The sequence below is a fragment of the Gopherus flavomarginatus genome, chromosome 2 (genome assembly GCF_025201925.1).
Source record: "Gopherus flavomarginatus isolate rGopFla2 chromosome 2, rGopFla2.mat.asm, whole genome shotgun sequence".
Lineage (NCBI taxonomy): Eukaryota > Metazoa > Chordata > Testudines > Testudinidae > Gopherus > Gopherus flavomarginatus.
In genome coordinates, this window is record NC_066618.1 from 99,400,265 (window position 1) to 99,421,159 (window position 20,895).

Sequence of the window (20,895 nt, forward strand, 5' to 3'; positions counted from 1 at the left end):
ACTTAAATTGTGTTCCCTGTTGGTGTCCTTAATAGAACTGTTTGCCAAATTTGTTCTTTGTGAGGTATATAGAACTAGCTTTCCTAATTATTTTTGACATTTTGTCATTCGTGTATCTCTCATATTGCTCCCAACTGTCTTATTTTGGAAACATGACCGCATTATTTTAGGATCTGGTGCCGATGCTAGCACATTTCAGCTTTAAACCCATTCAGTTCAAGCTATGCTCTCACAGGAGACTGGCTATTTACTTCTATCCTCTGAGGTCTGAAATGTGCTAGCATCGGCACCAGATCCTAAAATAATGCGGTCATGTTTCCAAAATAAGACAGTTGGGAGCAATAGGAGAGATACAGTGTATGCTTGGGCACAGATAGAGTAGTTCCACTGAATTTGATACATGAACATTTTTCAATGTGAAGTTTTGGAGGAAAAGAAATGGATGTCAGTGGTCATGAAGGTTCATGAAAGGATTACATCTCTCGCTATGGGTAGCTGAGGAAAATGAACTTGCAACAAGCCAGCAGAGCGGTGGTCAGGGGCTTCTGACAAATAATATATGCCATCAAATACTGACAGATATCATGACAGATAAGTGGGTAAAGCAGCAAGAGGGAAGTTCAGGAGCATGAATCTGGATCATTTTGTAACCTGTCAGTTAATGTTTCAGCACGTTTAGCCACTGTTCCATTGAATGTGTATAAGACTTTGATTTGTATTAAACTTTAGGCCCCAGTGTTGAAATAAGCTGCACAAAGACCTCTAGGTCTGCACAGAACCCATTGATTTCCCCTAGGGTTCCATGTGGACACAGAGTTTTTCCATTTCCATTTATTTTCAAATATTCAGGGGAATTTTAAATTTCCCACTAAATTTATCTGTTTGGCTCATCAGCTCTTGAAGCAATCCCTTGTCCTGTGTGATAGTGATGACATAACTCTACTGTAAATTATAACATCTGCTTCCACCCCTTTGAATGTCACCATGAGGAGCAAGGCAAATTATTTATTTTTTTTTGTATTAAGGCTGAATAGACGTGATGTGAAAAAACAGCAATTCCACCAAAGTTCTTTTCTATTTCAGGCCAATCTGTTGTGCATTTTGTTTTGGCTGCTGCTGTCTGGTCATGATGCAGCAGAGCTGTTGGACAGAAATCACAAGAAGAAAACTAGTTTAGGGAGTTACAGAGAATTATGGTGAAAGGTTCAACTTCTTTGCTGTGTCCTGTCAGAATTTAACTGATAGTTGTGTTGATGGTGCACAGCATGGAATAGAATACAACTGACCACAACTGAATTGATCCAGTTATCGTAACAGAGATAGAAAATTGTTGTGTCAGTATAGCACATAGAAAGATAAATGTTTGGAAACTCGTATCGAATTATAATTTCATCTTTATACAGTAGTATCATAACAACACCATTTTGTTTATATACTGATGCAACATGGTCTGATGGATGATACTGGGTGTCAAGTGTACTTTCCATACTCTACCACTGTATTGCTGTGTGAACTTAAGCAACTCATTTAGGGTACATACACACTCTAAATGAAGGTGTGATTATAGCACAGGTAAGAATAGTAGTGAAGGCATAGTGGCATGTACTCAGCATGAGCTCCCTGCCCCAGTACAGTCCACTGAGGACCCTGGGTATGTATTTGAGTTGCAAGCCTGTGCTGAAGTCTGTGCTGCCATGTCTTCACTGCTATTGTTACCTATACTAGCTGGATTAAAGCTGTCATGGATCTGTGTACCTGTGCTACAATCACACTTTTTCTGTGCATCAGTAGCTCCACAGGCAGTGTATTTTATCCACCTTTGTAAATGTATTGGAGGTGTTTGGATGAAAAGCTAGATCATATTATTATTATTATTTTATTAAATTAATAGTATAATTATGATTATGAGTGTTATTCTGTGGCATTTAAAACATCCCTGTAGTATTAGAACATTGCTAATTCAAAGTGACTGATAAAAAATTCTACATCAGTCATGGACAAAAAAAAAAGACTTTATTCAAAATTGAATTGAAGACATTGTTTAAATTCTGTTCTCTGACATTATCCCTTGTCTTCTACATTCATGTACATCCATCTGTAAAGGTGCCAGGAGAGAGGCTTTGCTTCCCCTCCCCAGTGAAATCACCTATAATACTAGCTACTCCAAAAATGTGCGATAGCTTCATGGTATATAGCAGTTCTGAAAGCGCTCTCTCTTTTTCCAGTTGTGTTTTAGGTTATGCATACACTACAGCTTAGGTTGATATAAGTTATGTTGCTCAGGCTGCAAGTCTGGGGGCTGGGGTAATTAAGTAGACGGGAGAGCACTCTCCAATCGGCTTAAGGCGTCCACACTGTAAGCTCTGCAGTGTAGCCATAGTCCCATTTTTGTGGACAACTATTAACATTTGCCACACCTACTTAGGCGTTACATTTACAGACAGAAGGTGAGATACAATTGATGGTGTGAGCAGAAATGCCTCTTGATGCACAATATTAGGGAAACTGTTATACGGACATAACCCATTTCTAATAACAATCGTCTTTTTGTTATGTTTAGTAGGTAAAGTGTTTTTTGCTTTGTTTTTATTTAAAAAAAAAAGGAAAGAAAAGCAAAAGCAACAAAAAACCCAAATATGAATACTATGAGATGAGGCTGACTCACCTGTTTTAAAACCACACCTAATTCATAAGAATTTTCCACGGGACAGAAGGCCATCATGAACCTCCCTTCAAGTATTGCTTTTGTGATGCTACCAATTATGACCTTAAGCTAAGTAGAGGCCAATCATTCACCTTACTCACTCTCCCATGTACCAGTTTAGTTTATGGATAACATGATTCACAAAGGCAGATCTCACAGATAACTGTTATGTCCCAGCTCACTGGGAGCTCCTTAAATCAAGAAACTGTGACTTCTTAGAGAAGCACATTATTATATAAGCAGTATTGACTATGTCTGTGTTGTAGGAATATTCGTTCACATTGTAAACTCTCAGGGTAACATCAGAGCTCGTTTTCCCAGTTTTCACCCTCTAAGTCCGATGAGGGTAAACTTTGGGAAAGATTTTGTTAAGGATGTTTTTTTTTCTCTATTTGTTCAAAGTCCCATTTAGGAACTTAGGATGTCCCAGAAAAGCAGAGTCAGACTCTTTACAAGCAACTTTGCTGACACTCTGTTATAAATGAATCTTTGTATTATAACTAATATGTGCATAATAGAACCCATGAACCAGAAGTCCATTATCTAACACTCTCCTGCAATGCATTTACTCACTTTAGATCAGTGGTTCTCCACCAGAGGTACATGTCAGAGGTCTTCCAGGGGGTACATCAACTCATCTAGATTTTTTACAACAGGTTACACTTGGTCTGAGCCAGAGGCCCGAGAAGCCCTGGTGAAGTCAGTATGTAGAACTGATAAATGAAATTGTTTTCAATTGTTCACTTTATTAATGTAACTTCTGTTCACCATTCACTACACTTGCCTATACTGTAACTTCTGTTCCATATTGTAATTCAAACCCCATTTTAAAACACTCACTTCATTTTGTAAAAGATTCCTCCAACCTTCTTTTTTGCAAACCCTGCTGTAATCTTATTAGTTTAGTTTAGATGTGTGAATGAGGTATGTATGAATGATGGAATCAACCTCCAGCCCCAGCCTGTCCTGATGAGATAAAGTTCAAATACCATTGGCTGAAGACCTAGACAACAGCCCTAAACAAAGTAAGAAGCATCCACCCTAAAAAGAAAAGGACAACAGAACAACAGAAGGAAGATCAAAGCCAGGTCCAAGGCTGAAAGTCACGCCTGCAATTCATGGGTGATCAATCTAAACCCAGAGGCAGCGTGACACAGCAAGACCTATAGACTTTGAATCCAAAACTAAAAGTCTATAAAAAAGAAGGGTGAGATGAGAAACTCTGGGTAACATTCTGCTGCCAACATGGAAGAACATTGGTGCCTGCCCAACAGAGATCCAGCTCAGCCTTGTGCCCAGCTTTCCTGGCCAGTTAGCTGCCACAAGCTACGAACCCAAGCTGCAAAATCAAGCCATGAACTTAAGCTATCTTCAGGACTGGTAACTATGCAGCAGCTGCAGAACACCTAATAAGTGTGTGTGTGTGTGTGTGTGTGTGTGTGTGTGTGTGTGTGTAGGTATTAGGTATAATGTGAATGTGTGTGTGTGTGTGTGTGTGAGAATAGGTATTAGGTATAATGTGTGTGTATAAGAATTAAGATATTAGTTATTAGTCATAAATTGTTATTATAATAAATGTGGCATCTTTGCCTTGTCCCCTTTAATAAGATCCTGCTGGTATTTACTGGTCTAATATAATTGGTACAACAAGTAGAAACTAAAATTTCATACAATGACTTGTTTATACTGTTCTATATACTATTCACTGTAATGTAGGTACAATAATTTATATTGTACAACTGATTTATTTTATAATGATAGAATAAAAATAGCGTGCTGTGACACCTTTGTATTTTTTGTATGAAACTTGGGGAACACAAGTCAAATTAGACTCTTGAAAGGGGTACACTAGTCTGGAAAGGCTGAGCCACTGCTCTAGATACTCTATCTAATGTATGCAAATATATTAAGTAAATGCTGAATATCAGTGGCAGTGGTGCTAAAGCGAATTTAACTCGGGAGATTTTGCCATCTGGTGCACCTCACCGTACACCCCATCATCTCCCATATCTCACCCTTTACTTTGATCAGGTGGAGCCTCAGACACAGTCTCAGTAATTCCTACATTTACATACCTTTAGTTTTATCTCTGTGATTAACCCCTGTTAGAAATCATGTTTGGACAAAGCAAGTAAGTCTTAAAAATGCAAATTTAGAATGATCTAATGTAAGGCTTGATCCTGCAAACCTTTTTTATGCGTGATTGTTCTTCCCACTTCTTTGCCTTTTGCAGCTTTCTCCACTGGACAAACAATTGGACTCATAGACTTTACATTATTTTTAACCAATTCTTTGTGCACAACATACATATTCTCCTGCAAAGATTAACCATGCAGATGGGAATGGAAACGGAGTGACAGAGTACTATTAGGAGCATCCTGGTCACTGAACTTACTGCAGCACAGAAAAGGCTACAGAAGCAATTGAATACTTTTTGTTGAAGGATTATGAGTACCTGGTGATAATCACTGGGCTAATGATGTAATTGGCAGTAACTGAGTGGATGCAAGTAGGAAGCAAGGAGAACTCAGAGGGGAAGCTTAGAAGGTGAGCTGTGCTGAGGCTGCATGGAAAGCTTCTGCTACACCAGGGGTCAGGAAGCTTTCAGAAGTGATGTGCCGAGTCTTCATTTATTCACTCTAATTAAAGGTTTCATGTGCCGGTAATACATTTTAACGTTTTTAGAAGGTCTCTTTCTGTCAATTTATAATATATAACTAAACTATTGTTGTATGTAAAATAAATAAGGTATTTAAAATGTTTAAGAAGCTTCATTTAAATTAAATTAAAATGCAGAGCCCTCCGGACCAGTGGCCAGGACCTGGGCAGTGTGAGTGCCACTGAAAAAGCAGCTCGTGTGCCGCGTTCAGCACGCATGCCATAGGTTGCCTACCCCTGTGCTACACGATGCCTGTGGCACGTTCAGTGTGTAAAAGTCCATAGGTTTAAAAGATAGATATGGTGAAAGGAAAAGAGCCTGGGCAAGTTTATGACCATTAGGTGACAGAAATAGGCTAGATAGTGTGGCACAATGAAGTAGCTGAGGGAATGCCCAGTGACAGGGTGAAAAACTAATGCAAAGATACCCCAGGGTAACAACAACAGTCAGACTACAAAGCTTAAAACATTTGTACAGTCAAAACATTCCAGTTCTTTATTTTGCCACCTAAATTTACATTTCTTCTCTCCTGTTCTCATTTGCATCCTGTAGGCTGTCTGACTGCTCTACTTTAGATTTCAGTTCTTTTGTTAGCACTCTGAACCCCTTACATTTATTCAGTTCCAGCTTTGTTCTCAAATGAGACTGGCTATTTATTTCAGTAAATGTATTCAGTACATGTAAATTTGGGTGAGAAACTGAATAGTTTGGCATAATGGTTATACAAGTTCAGCATAACTATTTCCATTGCTGTCTACATTAGGCTTTTTCTTCCCCTCATGGAATTTACAATTATTTATAGATAAATAAGGATACAAACTATGGAAATAATATAAAAGGTTTTCTGATATCTCGCAATAACTGGCAATAAATACAGCACTATATGCACAACAGCTTACTGCTGCAATCAGTTCTTCTGACTACTTACAGGATTCTTAACTGATCACTACTGCTTTTATATTTTTACATGTATTGTACATGTTCAAAATGTTGAGAAGAAGGATAGTCATATAGTGAAAAGTCCCTAGACTGAGAGTCAGGAGAGCTAGGTTTAACCCCTAGCTCCATCAAAGACTTCCTGTGGGATCTTGGGCAAGTTACTTGATCTCACCTTGCATTAATTCCCCATTTGTAAAAATTGGGATAATGTTCTCACTCTGTCTGTCTTGCTGCAATGGAGCGGCTACCCCTCACTGGCAAAAAAGGGGTTAAAAGCAGTCCTAGAGAGGCTGCGCCAGAGGCAGCCAATCAGGGTCAAACAGGCCCATATAAAAAGGGAGATGAAGGACAAAGGCTGGCTCCAGGGCCGTCCTTAGGATTTATGGGGCCCTACGCAGTATTATTAAACTGGTGCCCCTATGCTGGATGGCAGCCCAAGCTCACAGCCTGATGGGGGAGGGGGAGGAGGGACTTGACAGCAAAGGATAATGAGATGCCCAGCCTGCCGCATGGTGGCGGAGAGTCACAGTTCCCCGCAGAGACTTCCATGCACTCTCCCTCATGCAGAATGGACATGAAGAAAGTACCTAATTAAAAGCACTAAAATTTGGGAATAAAAAATGTCAGTCACAGGTTTTTTGATATGCCCTGAAGTTTGTCAGAGATTTATTTGCAAAAACTTCATAGTAAGGGTGAGTCAGCTGTCCTGCTGAATACAACATTACATATAATGGATGCAGCTCTTCTCTGTTTTACATTTTCTTCATCAGTATTTCTAAGTTGAATTTATATTTTAAATGTACTCAAATCTTAAGCCAGCATTCCAGATTACTACATATTTAACTCACTGAAACAAAGACATTCTTTTAAATTAATCAGAGAGGTTTAGTGTGTTCATAACAATGTTCATTGCTTTTAGAAAAAGGGAACAGTAATTTACTTTGTGTGATCTCCATAACAAGAGACATGGTTATGAAATTTCACCAATTTTAAAAAAATATGTTTCCAAAGATTTTAGGAATAACAAGGATTTTGTCTTACTAAGGTACTGATTTTGCTGGAGGGTTCTTTTAAAACTAGTTTGTCGGATAGTCAGAAGTAAAGAAAGGGAACTCTTTGTCCAGCTATCTGGAAGGGAAGGACTGCTGTCCCTTTAAGGGCTCTCTTCAGTGGGGAGAGAGGTGGTGAAGGGATGGACAGAAAGGACAGGAAGACTTGGAAGCACTTTTTTTTTTAAACTATAGTAATTAAAATGTGTATTTTAGATAAGGGAGGTCTTTTGAAGGATTTATTTAAAAAACTATGTGTGAAGATCCACACATTTAAGGCTAAAGATGATTGTGCATCTAAAACTCTATGCAAGCATTTTTTAGAAATGTGATTTTATAATCTTCACCAGCTCATTAATGAAATATTTTTAAAGCAAATTTTAAACTAAGGTCCTGTAGACTGACATGTTCTGTGTAAATATTACATTAATGCACAACTGTTTTTGTCAGTAAAGTCAGAAACTGACAGTATAAAAATTTATTTGGGCATAAGCTTTCGTGGACATCTGATGAAATGGGTTCTAGTCCACAAAAGCTTATGCCCAAATAATTTGTTAGTCTTTGAGGTGACACAAGGACTCATCCTTGTTTTTGCTGATACAGACTAACAGGACTACCACTCTGAAACCTGTCAGTATATACCTTGGGGTTGGCAAATGCCTGTTAAATGGCTTTATTACCCCTTGAATGTCTCTTTAACAGTTTCAATGTTGTGCTAAAAGGTCTGGCAGGCTGGAGGTTTTTTCACTTTTAACTACTAGATTCCCTCCCAAGGAAGACTCACCAGGCTAGAGCAGCCATCTGTGGGAGCCTGCAGGAAGGGTCAGAACAGGGATAGGAAAACAAGAGGGTGGACACTAAGACCCAGTGGTGCCCCAAATTTTCAGGTGCCCTACGCAGCTGCCTATGTTGCCTATGCCTAAGGATGGCCCTGGCTGGCTCTGCTGGGAGCCCAGAGAGGAAGGACTGTGTCTCTGGAGGGCTGAGAGAACTGCCAGCACCCTGGACAGAGCAGTGCTGTGAGCAGTAACCGGGTGAGTGAGACGTAGCTCCTGTCTGGCTGCTGGGGTATGCAGGCTGAGGCAAGCGCAAAGTGGAAGCTGGGGCCTTGAGGAAGCGGCCAGACAATTCACTGCAGTAGCCACTAAGGGAAGTGGCTCAACAGCAGATGGCAGGTCCCCCAGAAGGGGGGAGCATAGTGTGTGGCATGGCCAGAGGGCTGTGTCGCTGAAGAGGATGCTGTGGTTCAGGGAGAGATGTGGATCCTAGAGCAGGAGTGACAGCGGTGAGGTACCACCTGAAGAGGGTGCACTAACATGCAGAACTAATTCCCAAGAAAGCCAGCAGGAGGTGCCAGACTGGTGAGCAAACCCCATTACACTTGCCTATTTAGACAGCAAGCTCTTCAGGGTACGGTATTCTCTCACTATGTGTTTGTACAGCACCTAAGTACATCTGTCCTTGGTCTAAGCACTACTGCATTATAAATAATAATATATAGTACTCTCAGTCTAGGGACTTTTAACCACACGACTATCCTTCTTCTCAACACAGCATACATACAATTGACCAAATTCTCACGAGTGGTCGTCTTCAGCATAAACACCCTCATGACATGAACATACTGACCCGGGAAGCCTTTTATTTAGTGCATCGAGCAAATTTATAGGATCTGATGAGTCAACTCAGCTGCCCAGGGCCTTGAGATGAACACCCATTCTGCTTTGAGATCTCAAATACATGGGTGACATTGTCTTGTTGGTTCAGTTTGGTGAATCGCTGCAGGTGAAGGCCAATCTGGTCAGGCAAGAAGCAATGCACACTGACATGGCTATGAATCCAGATAAAACTAAGTCTTTGGCCATGACCATCAAGCAGCCTCCAGTCCCAGATTACAACCAGCTCAGTATTACCCTGTCCGCATGGGACATCGAGCAGATGGCAACTGTCAAATATTTCAGCGGCACCACAGACTGTACTGGAGGATGCATAAAAGATATGGGCACTTGTGTAGCAGCAGTTTCTGCCTTGTTTTGGACCTTCAGCTTGCTAGGAAACTGCAGATCTATAAAACCAGCTACACCAACTTCTCCTGGATTTGGATTAGTCCCCATAAATTTATGAATTGAAACTGTGATTTTGTAACAGGGTAGCAAACTAAGAATGTGAAGAAAAGAAGGTCCTTCTTTTCAGTGACCCACAGGCTCAAGTGATAAAACACTGAATTAAGAGTCATGCTGGTAGGCGGGCACGACCATCTTGTATCAGGACATGAAGAGAACCATTAGGGAGCTAGGAAAAAACAAGGAAGTTCAAGCAGGAAACTTAGGCTAAAGTTTATGTTGTACTATTGTTTTTGAGTTACTATCAGCACAAAACCCCACGAACGAGGTGAATTTAGCCCTTAAGGGTTTGATCCTTGACCTACTGAAATCAATGGAAGAGAGCCCCTTGACTTCAGGATCAGGCCCTAAATCAAGATCTGTGCACTTTGTTGAAGGAGTCAGCCTGTTTATGGCCCTGCTCTTGAGGTCCTGGGAGTGAAGAGGAAAACGGCACATTCTGGCCCTGAGAATTTAAAGGAAGTGTCAATTTAGAAATAATGTTACTAATAACAATTACTAAAGATTAGTAACCCTGATGACATTTTTCAAATTCCAATTTACTCTTCCCTGTTTAGGCTTTTCATTTACTTTTTATTTCTCTCCACTTGAACAATGAAAAAAATGAACAAAGTCACTTTTGCTTTTGTTTCCAGCCTGTTTCATTTTCAGGTTCTCATCGCTATAAAATTTCAGTTTCAAAGACTTCAAGCAAAAGCCTATATGATTATCAAAACATTCACAGAATTATTACTATTGGTTTTGTAAAAGCTTGTTTTTTTTCAGAATCTAAATTTTGGGTCAAGGATGAGATGACAGAGTTGGGCCTCATTATTCAAGTTTTAAACCAGTTAAATCAGTTACACCAGCTTAAAACTAGACTAATGAGGTGATACGTCAGACCCATTAATTTTAACAGCAAAAATGTCAGGAAATTCAAACATTATGGTTCCCGCAACAAAAATAGTGAAGCCATATTAATATATTAAATATATTGTTGCCTCTTTAACAAGTGGTGGCTGATTTGGGGGCCTTGTTGGTTTCCCATCAGAGGAGAAATCTGAGATACAGGATCAAGGTTTTTTTTAACCTAGTGTAATTTGTTTAATTACAAAGTGTACTCAAGTCCTATAGAAAAGGAACAAAGATGGTCACAAACAACACAAAGGCAGAAACCTCAGCTAAAGTACCACATGTCAACTTTCTGCCAAGCAGCTCCTTTGGGCCCTGTCTCCCTAGTTCTCCTATTTAACACACTTCCTTTTCTTGAGGCTATGTCTATTATGTACACCAGCAAAGCACCCCTAGTGTGGATACAGTGTATACAAGCAAAAGCCCAGTTTGGCCAGCATAACTGTATCGAAACTAACGTATTTTTCCTGGCACAGCTATGTTGGTCAGGGATGACTCCTCTTGACACCCCTCATTGACACAGCTATGTCAGCAGAAGCTTGTATTGTAGCCATGGAGCTTTTTCACCAAAGAACCACTAGGCAAAACCACTTGCAAGAAGCACCAGATCTCAAATAGATGAGCCTGAAAAATAACTCTCCTGTTGTATGGTCATCCGGCAACACAAAGAAACCTCAAGAAAGGTTGGAGTGCCTATCCAAAGGAGAGTGCTTTAATCGACACAATCTGTTTATTGACTATCTGGGTGACTGGGGTTACAGTATGTGGTGCCTTTAACTCTTTCTATAGGAAGTTTCCTACTGTGCTTATACATTAGCAACTCATGACATTAACGTCTTTTGCTAAAACAATATTTACCTCTTTTTAAAAAAGAAATGCGTCCAACTCTTATCACAGAAGCAACTAAGTACTTCTGAGACAAATTACAATCATACATTTTTCCAACTATTCCACTACCACTGTGGCTGCCAAAAAATAATTTGTTGGGGGAGAAAAGAAGAAAAGTAAGAGTAAAGACCCCAGGAAAATCCTAAAAAAAAAAAAAAAAGAAAAAAAAAGGGGTCATCAAAAAAAAATTAAATAAAACATAAGAGACCAAAATCCTGCTCCCATTGAAATCTGTGGGAATATAGTCAGTAACTTCAATCAGAGCAGGATGTGGCCTGACAGACAGGCCTTACATCGTACCCTGAAGCCTTCCAGATGTAGGTTCTGGCAGACAATCCATGAAGACAAGGTACAAAGGCAGGACACTCTACTGAGAAAATGCTGCTGGAGTTTAAAAAAAAAAAAATCAATCCCAGGAAATGACAGCAAGAGCCTCTCAGTAGCAACTGGGTATAGGGCAAGATACAAATTTAATAGCGTTCCAAAAATGCAGTTTGTAGCTATCTATATATAGCGTAGCTGAGTGAATGTTGCTGAAGAAAATTTAACTTTTCAATTTCCTAACTTTTTAATGATGCAAACTTAAAGATGCATTAACATAGTTGTTTGCATTCATCAAATATAGAAGTCACTTGTCCCAGTAGAATCCTCTATTCACATACACATGCTGGAACACACATGCATACAATGATGTTTTAAAAAGCATCTTTTCTCAATTACAGAAAGACATAGGCCAAAATAATCAGATTTGGATGTCTAAAAGTGGGTGGTAGCTCTGGGCTGTGATGGTGGTGATGAGAGCCATTTTAGGATATAGATAGGAGGTGTAGGGAAGGATAATCTCTTTGCCTTTAACATTCGTTTGACCCTTAGTCCAAAACAGTACAGATCGTCTGACCTTTTGAGCATACTGCAAACTCCATCTATTTGGATATGGGGTTAAGAATAGTGGGGAGAGGACTCATCTATGGCAGTAGGGCTAGGTGGGTTGTATGCAGAGTAAAGATAATTGTTTTCTTGCGGTATTTTGTATTGGGTGAGATCTGCCACTACTTTTCTTTTTTTATATTTTTTTTATTTTAACAGAACTTCGTCCATAATAATTGCCAAGGAAGCCTCTAAGATAGGCTTCTTTTAGTGTGTTAAATTGAGCTACATTTTCACTAGCAATTGAAAAAAAGTTTTCTGGACTAAGCTGTCAATCAACAATGTTGTTAGCAGGAGGCCGGCTCTTAGATCCATGCCTAATAAGCTTATTAAATTTGGAAGCCAGTAGAAGAAGGATTACCAACCATACTTGGCAGCCTGATACTGTGTTTTTCATTGAATGGGGGAAGAATTATATTCGTATTAGGTTTTAGTCTAAAACTTGGGCATCAATAAACATAAATGTGATCAAGTGCAACATTTTAACTATCCAAAAACTTGCATTGAACAGGGGCTAATGGTCTTCACATGTACAAGCTGAAAACAGATGACAAATACAAGTATTGTGTTTGGGGGGGAAAGGGGGTTTGAGGGTTCTGTAATTTTTGGAACCCAGGACTTTCAAGCCTGGACCAGTCACCTCATATAGTTTTTCCTGTGCAACAAATTTACCACATGTTCCTACTTCACATTCAACTTCTACTTTATTCAGACTGGGTTAGTATTTGCAAACAATTTCTTATATTGTTTTCCATATTCAGATATCAAGCCTCAGTGTGGACTTGTATCTGAAACCTTTATGCAGTTTGTATATGATTTTATAAAAAGGCTGCTGTAAAACCACAAAATATGTATCTTTAAAAACTCATTGTGGAGAGCACCAACAAGACTAAGGAAAGAAGTCAATATCCTTCTGAAAGCACGGTTGCTTCATTGACTCCTGGTCCTTTCAGCAGGGCCATTATACTGTTATGAGCTGGGTAAAACATTTTTATAGGTCAAGTTAAAACCTTATTAAAAATTGTGTGTGTATGTGCCGTCCATTTAAGATAGTGGTAAGAGATATTTAAGGAGTCACATCTAAAACGAAGAGAGCACAATGGAGTCTGCCCAGAAATCAGCAACATGTGAGAGAAGGGTTTTTCTGATCAGGAGGGTGAGTGTAGAAAAAGTATAGCTTGGGGAGATGTGGGGGCAGACAAGAAACTGAGAGAGACTCAGAGGCAGGAAGAAAGCTAACACAAGGCTCAAGCAATAGCCTGTAAGAAGGGGGAGACCCTGGAGAAGCCTAGTGGACAGTTTTGGGTCTAGCGCTGGCTAAAGAGGCTTAGGGCTATAAGAAGATGTCCCACTGTGTGGTTCCGCCTGTGTTTAGGGAAGCAGGACTTTGTACATTCTTTGTAAATAAATAAGATTACATCATAGACAATACCAGACTCCAATATCAATTTCTACTCCCAACTGGACCATCCCAGGACTCCGAACTTTGACTAGCCACTTAGAACACAAGAATGGCCATACTGGGTTAGACTAAAGGTCTATCTAGCCCAGTATCCTGCCTTCCAACAGTGGCCAGTGCCAGGTGCTTCAGAGGGAATGAACAGAACAGGTAATCATCAAATGATCCATCCCCTGTCGTCCATTCCCAGCTTCTAGCAACTTACCTTTACCCATTTGAGTTATAAGATGATGAATAAAAATGTTCTTGCCCCACCTAACACCATTTTTTGAAAAAAGATTAACAGCAGAAATAGTTTCTATTCACTTGTTTGAATGGTAAAATTCTCATATAATTCAACTGTCAATTAAAAACATTGTTATTCACATGTTATATCACTTCCAAGTACAGCAGTGGTTCTCAACCTATTCACCACTGTGGGCAGCATCCAATACTACCTGTATGGCCCTGAAGATGTCACATGGGCCACAGCCATGTGCTGATTGGGCCGCAGGTTGAGAACCACTGATGTATAGTAACTCTGTTCTCTGTTAGAAAATAGTTTACCCCTGACTACACACAACATTAAGCTATAGGGTGGGGGGTTTCAGGTGATATAATACACTCATAGAGCAAAGTTTAAGTGACAAGCGGCTAGTCAAATTTCAGGGTCCGGGGAATGGTCCAGTTGGGAGTAGAAATCAATGATGAAGTCTGGTATTGTCTTGGGTGTAATCTTAATTATTTACAAAGAATGTACAAAGTCCTGCTTCTCCAAAAGGAGGTGGAACCAAAAAACAGGGGACAGCAGAAACAGTTTCTATTTCTAATTGATTAATATGCCATCTATAGCCCACAATTATTGCACCTTTTTCAAAAATCCCACATAGCCCTCCTCGCTGTTCGCCATCTCTGACAGAGGCATGGAGCCTGCACAGCTCTGCACTACTGTCATAAGCATTGCAAGCACAGGACGCATGATACTCCGGTATTTGCAGAGCCACAAGAAGAACCAAGAACATGATGATTTCTTGGAGAACAGATCACCATGGGACATAGCAAGAATCAATTCAAGTGTGTTGGTGGAGTGCCACTTCTGGACCTGAAAAACTGACTGCTGAGCACTGACTGGTGAGGAGGGAATTGCTCAGTTGCATGAAACTATAGGTACAGTATAGAGCAATAGCACTGAGTACAGCCACCACTTTCCACAGGTGGGCGTGATTTTAGCTGGTATCTCACTCCTGAAAGTAACAAAGGCATCGAGAGCACAGCTGCTCGGGCCCATGTGCAGCTCACCTGTCTACTGCAGTGGTGCATGCTCAAGAAAGTGTCCTACTGCTGAGGAAGAAATAAGACAGCCCTCCTTAGACCCTTTGGGAGAGGACTGCAGAGTACCTCCATAAAAGTTTCATTGAGATCTCTCAGGAGAATTCAAGGGACCTCCCTGTGCATGTAAACAAATTGCTCCTCATAGCCTCCACTCCCTAATTCTACAAGGGAATGGAAAGCCTATAACAACTCTACCTCTCTTTGTTGTACCGCTACCTCTTCTAGTTAGTAGAAGCAAATCAATGAAAAGTCAATAGCTGTGTCCTGCTAAGCTGGGGTTGCCATCAGTATCATTGTAACGCGAAATACAATTAGACACTTTCCTGAGGTTCCTTCCCCTGCACTGGGCTTACCCATGCTCGACAACCAGGGCTGATTAGACAGTGGTAAAGTCTCAAACAGGTCCTGGCTCACGACATAGCTAGATTCTTTGGTCGCATGTCCTCCATCCTCTCCTTGCTGTTTAGGCCAGGGACCTATGGTTCGGGCTTCTTGAAAGTATCCACTGTGATCAGCAGGACAGAGGTGGGGTCTCTCCAAGTATGGCACACTGTAAAAGCAGCATGTCTACGGCTCAGCACACTGTAAAAGCAGCATGTCTACGGCTCAGCACCAGAGTGACTGTAAGCCTCCCTGGCCTTCTGATATGCCTGCTGCAGTTCCTTCACTTTCACGCAGCCCTGCTGCTGATCTCTGTTGTACCTCCTTCTCCTGCATTCAGTGTGCAAGTTGCTCATAGATGCTGATGTTTCTATGGCTGGTCCTTAGCTGTGCTTGCACAGCTTCTTCTCCCCACAGGCCCGGGAGAACCAACACTTCCTGTCTACTCCAAGCTAGAGAGCATGTGGCCAGTATGGTCAGCTAGCAGCTGTACGCAAGAATGGAGAGCAGCTCGGTATGCTTGCCAAACTGGACAATCAGAGAAAAGCATTTTAAATACGTTGCAGGGCTTTACAGGGGAGGAGGGCTTTTCAGTCTCTGTGACCCCTAGACAGTGGAGTTCACAATTGTGACCAGAGCAGTCAGTGCTGGGCATTGCAGGACAGCTGCTCGAGGGCTATTAGGGTTGACATAAGTAATGTAGCATCCACACTCGTGCTATGTCGACCTCAATATTTCACCCATGGATCAAAGCTTCTCAGGCAGCTGGTGTTACAACGTCAGTAACATCGTTGGGAGACAAATTTTTAGTTTAGACAAATGCACAACTCGGTCGATGCAAGGTGCCTTATGTCAACCAAACTTTGTTGTTTAGACCATATCTAAAGTCTTGTGGATTTATGGAAGAGCAGTCAGGTTGCACTGTTGCTTCCTCCTGCTCTCCTTCCCTTAAATTTAATGCATAACTTCATAGTTTCTGTGCACAAAAACAACTATACTGCTATATAGTTGTAAAATACTCTTTATTCTCTCCTGTGGCTCGCTTGTGACATACAGGTGACCTTGCTTTAACAGAACAAAGCTCTAGTTTCAAATGGAGAGGGCGGGAAAGGATGCAAAGGGTTACCTGCAATAAATGGACATTTCAGCTTTACAGACAGTTTACCTGGCGATATTCTTTTAAAGCTGAAACAGCTTTGGCTCATTTAACTAGAGACAATGTGATTCCAGACACCAGTGAAATAACTATAACATCAATATAGCCCATATCAACTTAAGTTTTAAGAGGTACTTAAAATAATCATCTTGATAAAACCTCAAAGCCCATTCAAGTTGATGAAAAGGGTAAAGAGACTATCAAAGAATACATCCTCTTCTGAAGGAATCAAATCCAAGTCCCAGCTACCACCCCTGGAACTGGTGTGGTTCTGATGCACAGTGGGTATGGGGAATATGATATAAGGGAGACAGCCCCTACAAGCGGCACACACTCCCAGTGACAGTGCAAGGATGTTTCACGCCCTAGGCGAAACTTCCACCTTGCACCACCCAACCCCCTGAGATCTGTGGCAGCTCTCCGCCCCCCTCTCCACCCTGAGGCACCTCTTCCCACGGCAGCTCCCCCCCTCCGCCCTGAGACGCCCCACTGCGGCAGCTCCCTCCCGGCCCGGGGAGCCGTGCGGCAGCTCCCCGCCTCAGCTCACCTCTGCTCCACCTCCTTCCCGAACATGCTGTCACTGCTCCACTTCTCCCCCCTCCCAGGCTTGTGGCGCCAATCAGCTGTTTGGCGCCGCAAGCCTGGGAGGGTGAGAAGCAGAGCGCGGCAGCGTGCTCAGGGGAGGCGGCAGAGCAGAGGTGAGCTGGGATGGGAAGCGGTTCCCCTGCATGCCGTGCCCCCCCTTACTTGCTGCAGGTGGCCCTCCCCATGCCCCCCTGGCCCAAGTCCCTCCGCCTAAATGCTGATGACGACCGGCCGAAGATCCAGTAGTCACTGAAGGACCTGAAATGCCGCCCCCCAAATGCTAGTGCCCCAGGCGACCACCTAATGGGTTGTACCGGCATTGCACACTCCCCACATGATGTGAGAAATAGTTTCATGGAACTCTTTGTGGGCTAGGATAGAGAGCAAGGCAAGAGGATTCTCTGCTATGCAGAGCCTTCCCCTCTGCAGGATGGCCGATAAGGAAGTGGCCACCAGGGAGCTACCTTGCTGGCGGACTTGAGCAATGAAAGATGCGTCTCTCTCTTTCATCCTTCTCATTTGGCAGAAGTTATGAAATGACAGAAGTTGGCCCCCTTAAAACTAAATAAGGTCAACATTTATGCTGTAGATGAAAGGGCTTTTGTACATCAAAAAGTAAAGTTTGAGTTACACATGAGAACAAACAGAAATCCAGCGTAAATTATGGCATACAATGCTCCACAATAGAAATATTGCTGAGTAAGTGGACCTAGCATACCCTACTACCCAAAGATTCCAAGTACTAATCATGTGAAGGCCTGTCTAAAGCATACAGCAGCACACCAATGTTAAGGAGACAAAGACATGGTATGGAGCTCTCAAAGTCCACTGTAGTTTAAGTTTAGTAAGACTAGTCTCACTGCAGAACCCACAATGGGCAATCTAGGCACAATACCAAGGTCACCAACCCACACAGAAAGGTTTAAACAAACCATAGGAAGGAAACAAAGGGTGGTACACTGTAAAAGTCCCTAGATCTTTTAGAAAAAGAAAACAGAGCTGCTTTTTAAACGAGTTCACAAACTGTAATGTGACAAACTTATGAGCCCCGTGCATTTGCTGTATCACACTTGAATGGTTATGTATACAATCTACCTCACGCCACATAACTGTGCCGCAGAATCTAAGTTTTTATTTTTAAAAAAGTATCTAGGCCCCCTAAATAACGTCCCAAATGTGAAACAATGGAATACTGTCTGTAGAGACAGAGTGTCTCAGAGAAAGCTGGACAGCCGCTGAGTACCTCCCCCCTCCCATTCATTTCAATGGAGCATTAACTGATGCCTGCCACTGACATTTTAAATATCACCATTTGCTATGCCTTCACTGCCAAAATAAATGTGTTTTCCATTTCAGGATGACTAACACACCTTAGCTATCCTGCTGCAAAATCTTAGTGAAGACAAAGGACTGTAGTTTTACATTGAGATAACTAGGTGAGGCCCACTGTGTGAGTTGGATGGGAGTTGTGGGGGACGGGGAGATGGTACAAAATATATCGGAAGAACAGAACAGGTTGCGCTGGTGTGGGAGTGGCACTGCATGTGAAAGGAAGTGTAGAATCAAATGAAGTAAAAATCTTAAATTAACCAAACTGTACCATTGAGTCTCTATGGATAGTAATTCCATGCTCTAATAAGAAGACTACAGCAGTAGGGACATATTAACCACCACCTGACCAGGATGGTGATAGTGACTGTGAAATGCTCAGGAAGGTTAGAGAAGCCATTACTATAAAAATCTCAGTAATAATGGGAGATTTCAACTATCCCACATATCGTCTCAGGCCAGCCTCCTCATCAGCTTTAGGCCTTGTCTACATATGAAAATTTCATCAACTAAACTAAACTAAAAGGTGGCATTTTAAACTGATTTAGTTAAGCCAGTGCAAATCCTTGTGTAAACACTTTTACGGTTCAAATCATTTATCTTATTTCCAGTTTGAAATATACTGAAATAAGTGTCTACACAGGAATTTGCACTGGTTTAACTAAATTGGCTTAAAAGCAAATTTAAATTAAACCAATGCAACTTTCTAATATAAACATAAATTGGTGCAGTTCACCCAAGGCCTCAGGCTAACAGAATATGATTTGAAAGGGACATAGTTAATCCAGTGTAAACTCAGGTGCGCACACACTCTTATTTCAGTTTAAGTTAAACTGAGAAAGGTCTATCTTAAACCAAAATAAGCGTGTGTACACAGGCACTTGCACCAATTTAACTCAATCTGTTTAAAACATTTTTTAAATTAATATAGTACAACTTTGTACCCCAGTTGCATAACGTGCCCCTCTCTTTACCTCCTCAAGGGATGATTCCCATCACAACAACATCAAATTGGCTCTACTAGCAACAAATGAAGGGGAATGTTAGGCCTTATATTAACCTTTCAAAACAATAGATAATAATCAAGCTGTCCTTCAAACCAATAACCTAATTCTTAATGTTGTGCACACAAAATATGCTTATTTGCAGGGTAAAGACTCTTGAAAAAGATTTAAGTAGTAAGAAGAGGTACAATACCAGTGGGAAGGAGACATTCCAGCGGAGTAAACTCGTGTTCCATAGCTTATTAACTTTCTGCTTGTAAAAAACTAAAAACACAAAGAACAATGTGTTAAAAAGATTCCAAGTTCTTTCAAACCTCAGCTGTCAATTAAACCTCGCTTATTTTATTAGCATATTCTTGAAAAAGCACAGTTCAAGTTTACTCTGAGCAGAGAAAATGTACAGACAAATGTCTGTTTTCCAAAGAAATAAACGAACAGCTTTAAAAGCGTTGTAGGCTGAGTTGTGGGTCACTTCCAGCACGCAGGGCGAGTCCGTTTCACATTTGGCTCTTGCCAAAACCTGAGACGTTTCGCCACACAGAGCCAGCGCTTAAAGCCACGCAGAGCGGGACAGGAGCAGGAACCACGAGCATCCTCTATTTGCTGAGCTGAAACAGCTGCTTTTAGCTGCAACCTCGGCTAGCAAACTGGGAGGGGGCTCCACGTTTAGATCCGAAAGGCAGAAGTGAGAAGAGGAGGCAGAGGTGTGAGGGGGGGCTTTCTCCCCTAGGAGCCTGTACCCCACTGAGGGGGACGGGTAGGTCTCCCCCCCCAACCCCCAGGGAAGCAAAAGGTGACAAGAGGCGCCTTGGAAACGGCAGGAATAGCGGGGGCTGCTGAGCACGCGGGTTTCAGCCTAGGAAGCAGCAGCAGCAGCAGCAGCTCCCCCTTCCCGTGCAGCGCCCCCTGCACCAAGCACGGGAAGGGGGAGCGAGGAGCTCGCGCCAGGTACCTGAGACTCTGTTCCCTGCTGCTGCGGGGCCTGGCGCTAGGGCGGGCGCGTGCAGGTGCCCGGGGGAGAGGAAGACAAGGGAAGGGGAGGAACGGCGATGGCATCGATTCCGGCGCCTATCTGTTGCTCCGCGATCGATTTAGAACGGCGGCAGCAGGAAGCGCGAGGGGGAGAGTGGCCAGCCCATGCAGGCAGAGAGCGGGAGGATGTGTGCAGAGAGTGCAACTGCAGATGTCCTCGCAGGCTGAGCACCTTTCTCCGCTGCTGTTGCTGACGACGACTCCAGTGGGAGCTGCAGGTGCCCAGCCCCTGCGAGATCATTCCTGGCTTGTGCATTTTAGATGCCTGACTTCAGGCACTCACCCACCTCTGTGACTTTTGGCCCACCCGGCTAAGCTGTTAAAAAAAAAAAAAAAGAGAGAGAGAGAGATGGCAGCTGTTTTTATTTAGGCTCTGCCCTCTTGTGTGAATGCTTTACTAATCCCACGTGGGGCACTAGTAATTTGCACTGGCTTGAAAATGTTATATTTTTGTCTTT

The 20,895-nt window shown here is 42.0% G+C and overlaps 1 protein-coding gene across 3 annotated transcripts in view; it reads right to left on the reverse strand.

Annotated features, from left to right (window-relative positions):
- The window catches only part of TPK1 (thiamin pyrophosphokinase 1), a 497,034-nt gene extending 476,596 nt beyond the window's left edge, over positions 1–20,438 (reverse strand). For all 3 annotated transcript variants that reach the window (XM_050937807.1, XM_050937809.1, XM_050937808.1), the window contains exons 1-2: positions 20,358–20,438; positions 19,599–19,655 (exon numbers count right to left, since the gene is read on the reverse strand). In XM_050937807.1, coding sequence (XP_050793764.1) covers positions 19,599–19,641 — 43 coding nt within the window. In that variant the 5' untranslated portion in view covers positions 19,642–19,655; positions 20,358–20,438. The remainder of the gene's footprint in view (positions 1–19,598; positions 19,656–20,357) is intronic.
- Positions 20,439–20,895: the final 457 nt, after the last annotated feature.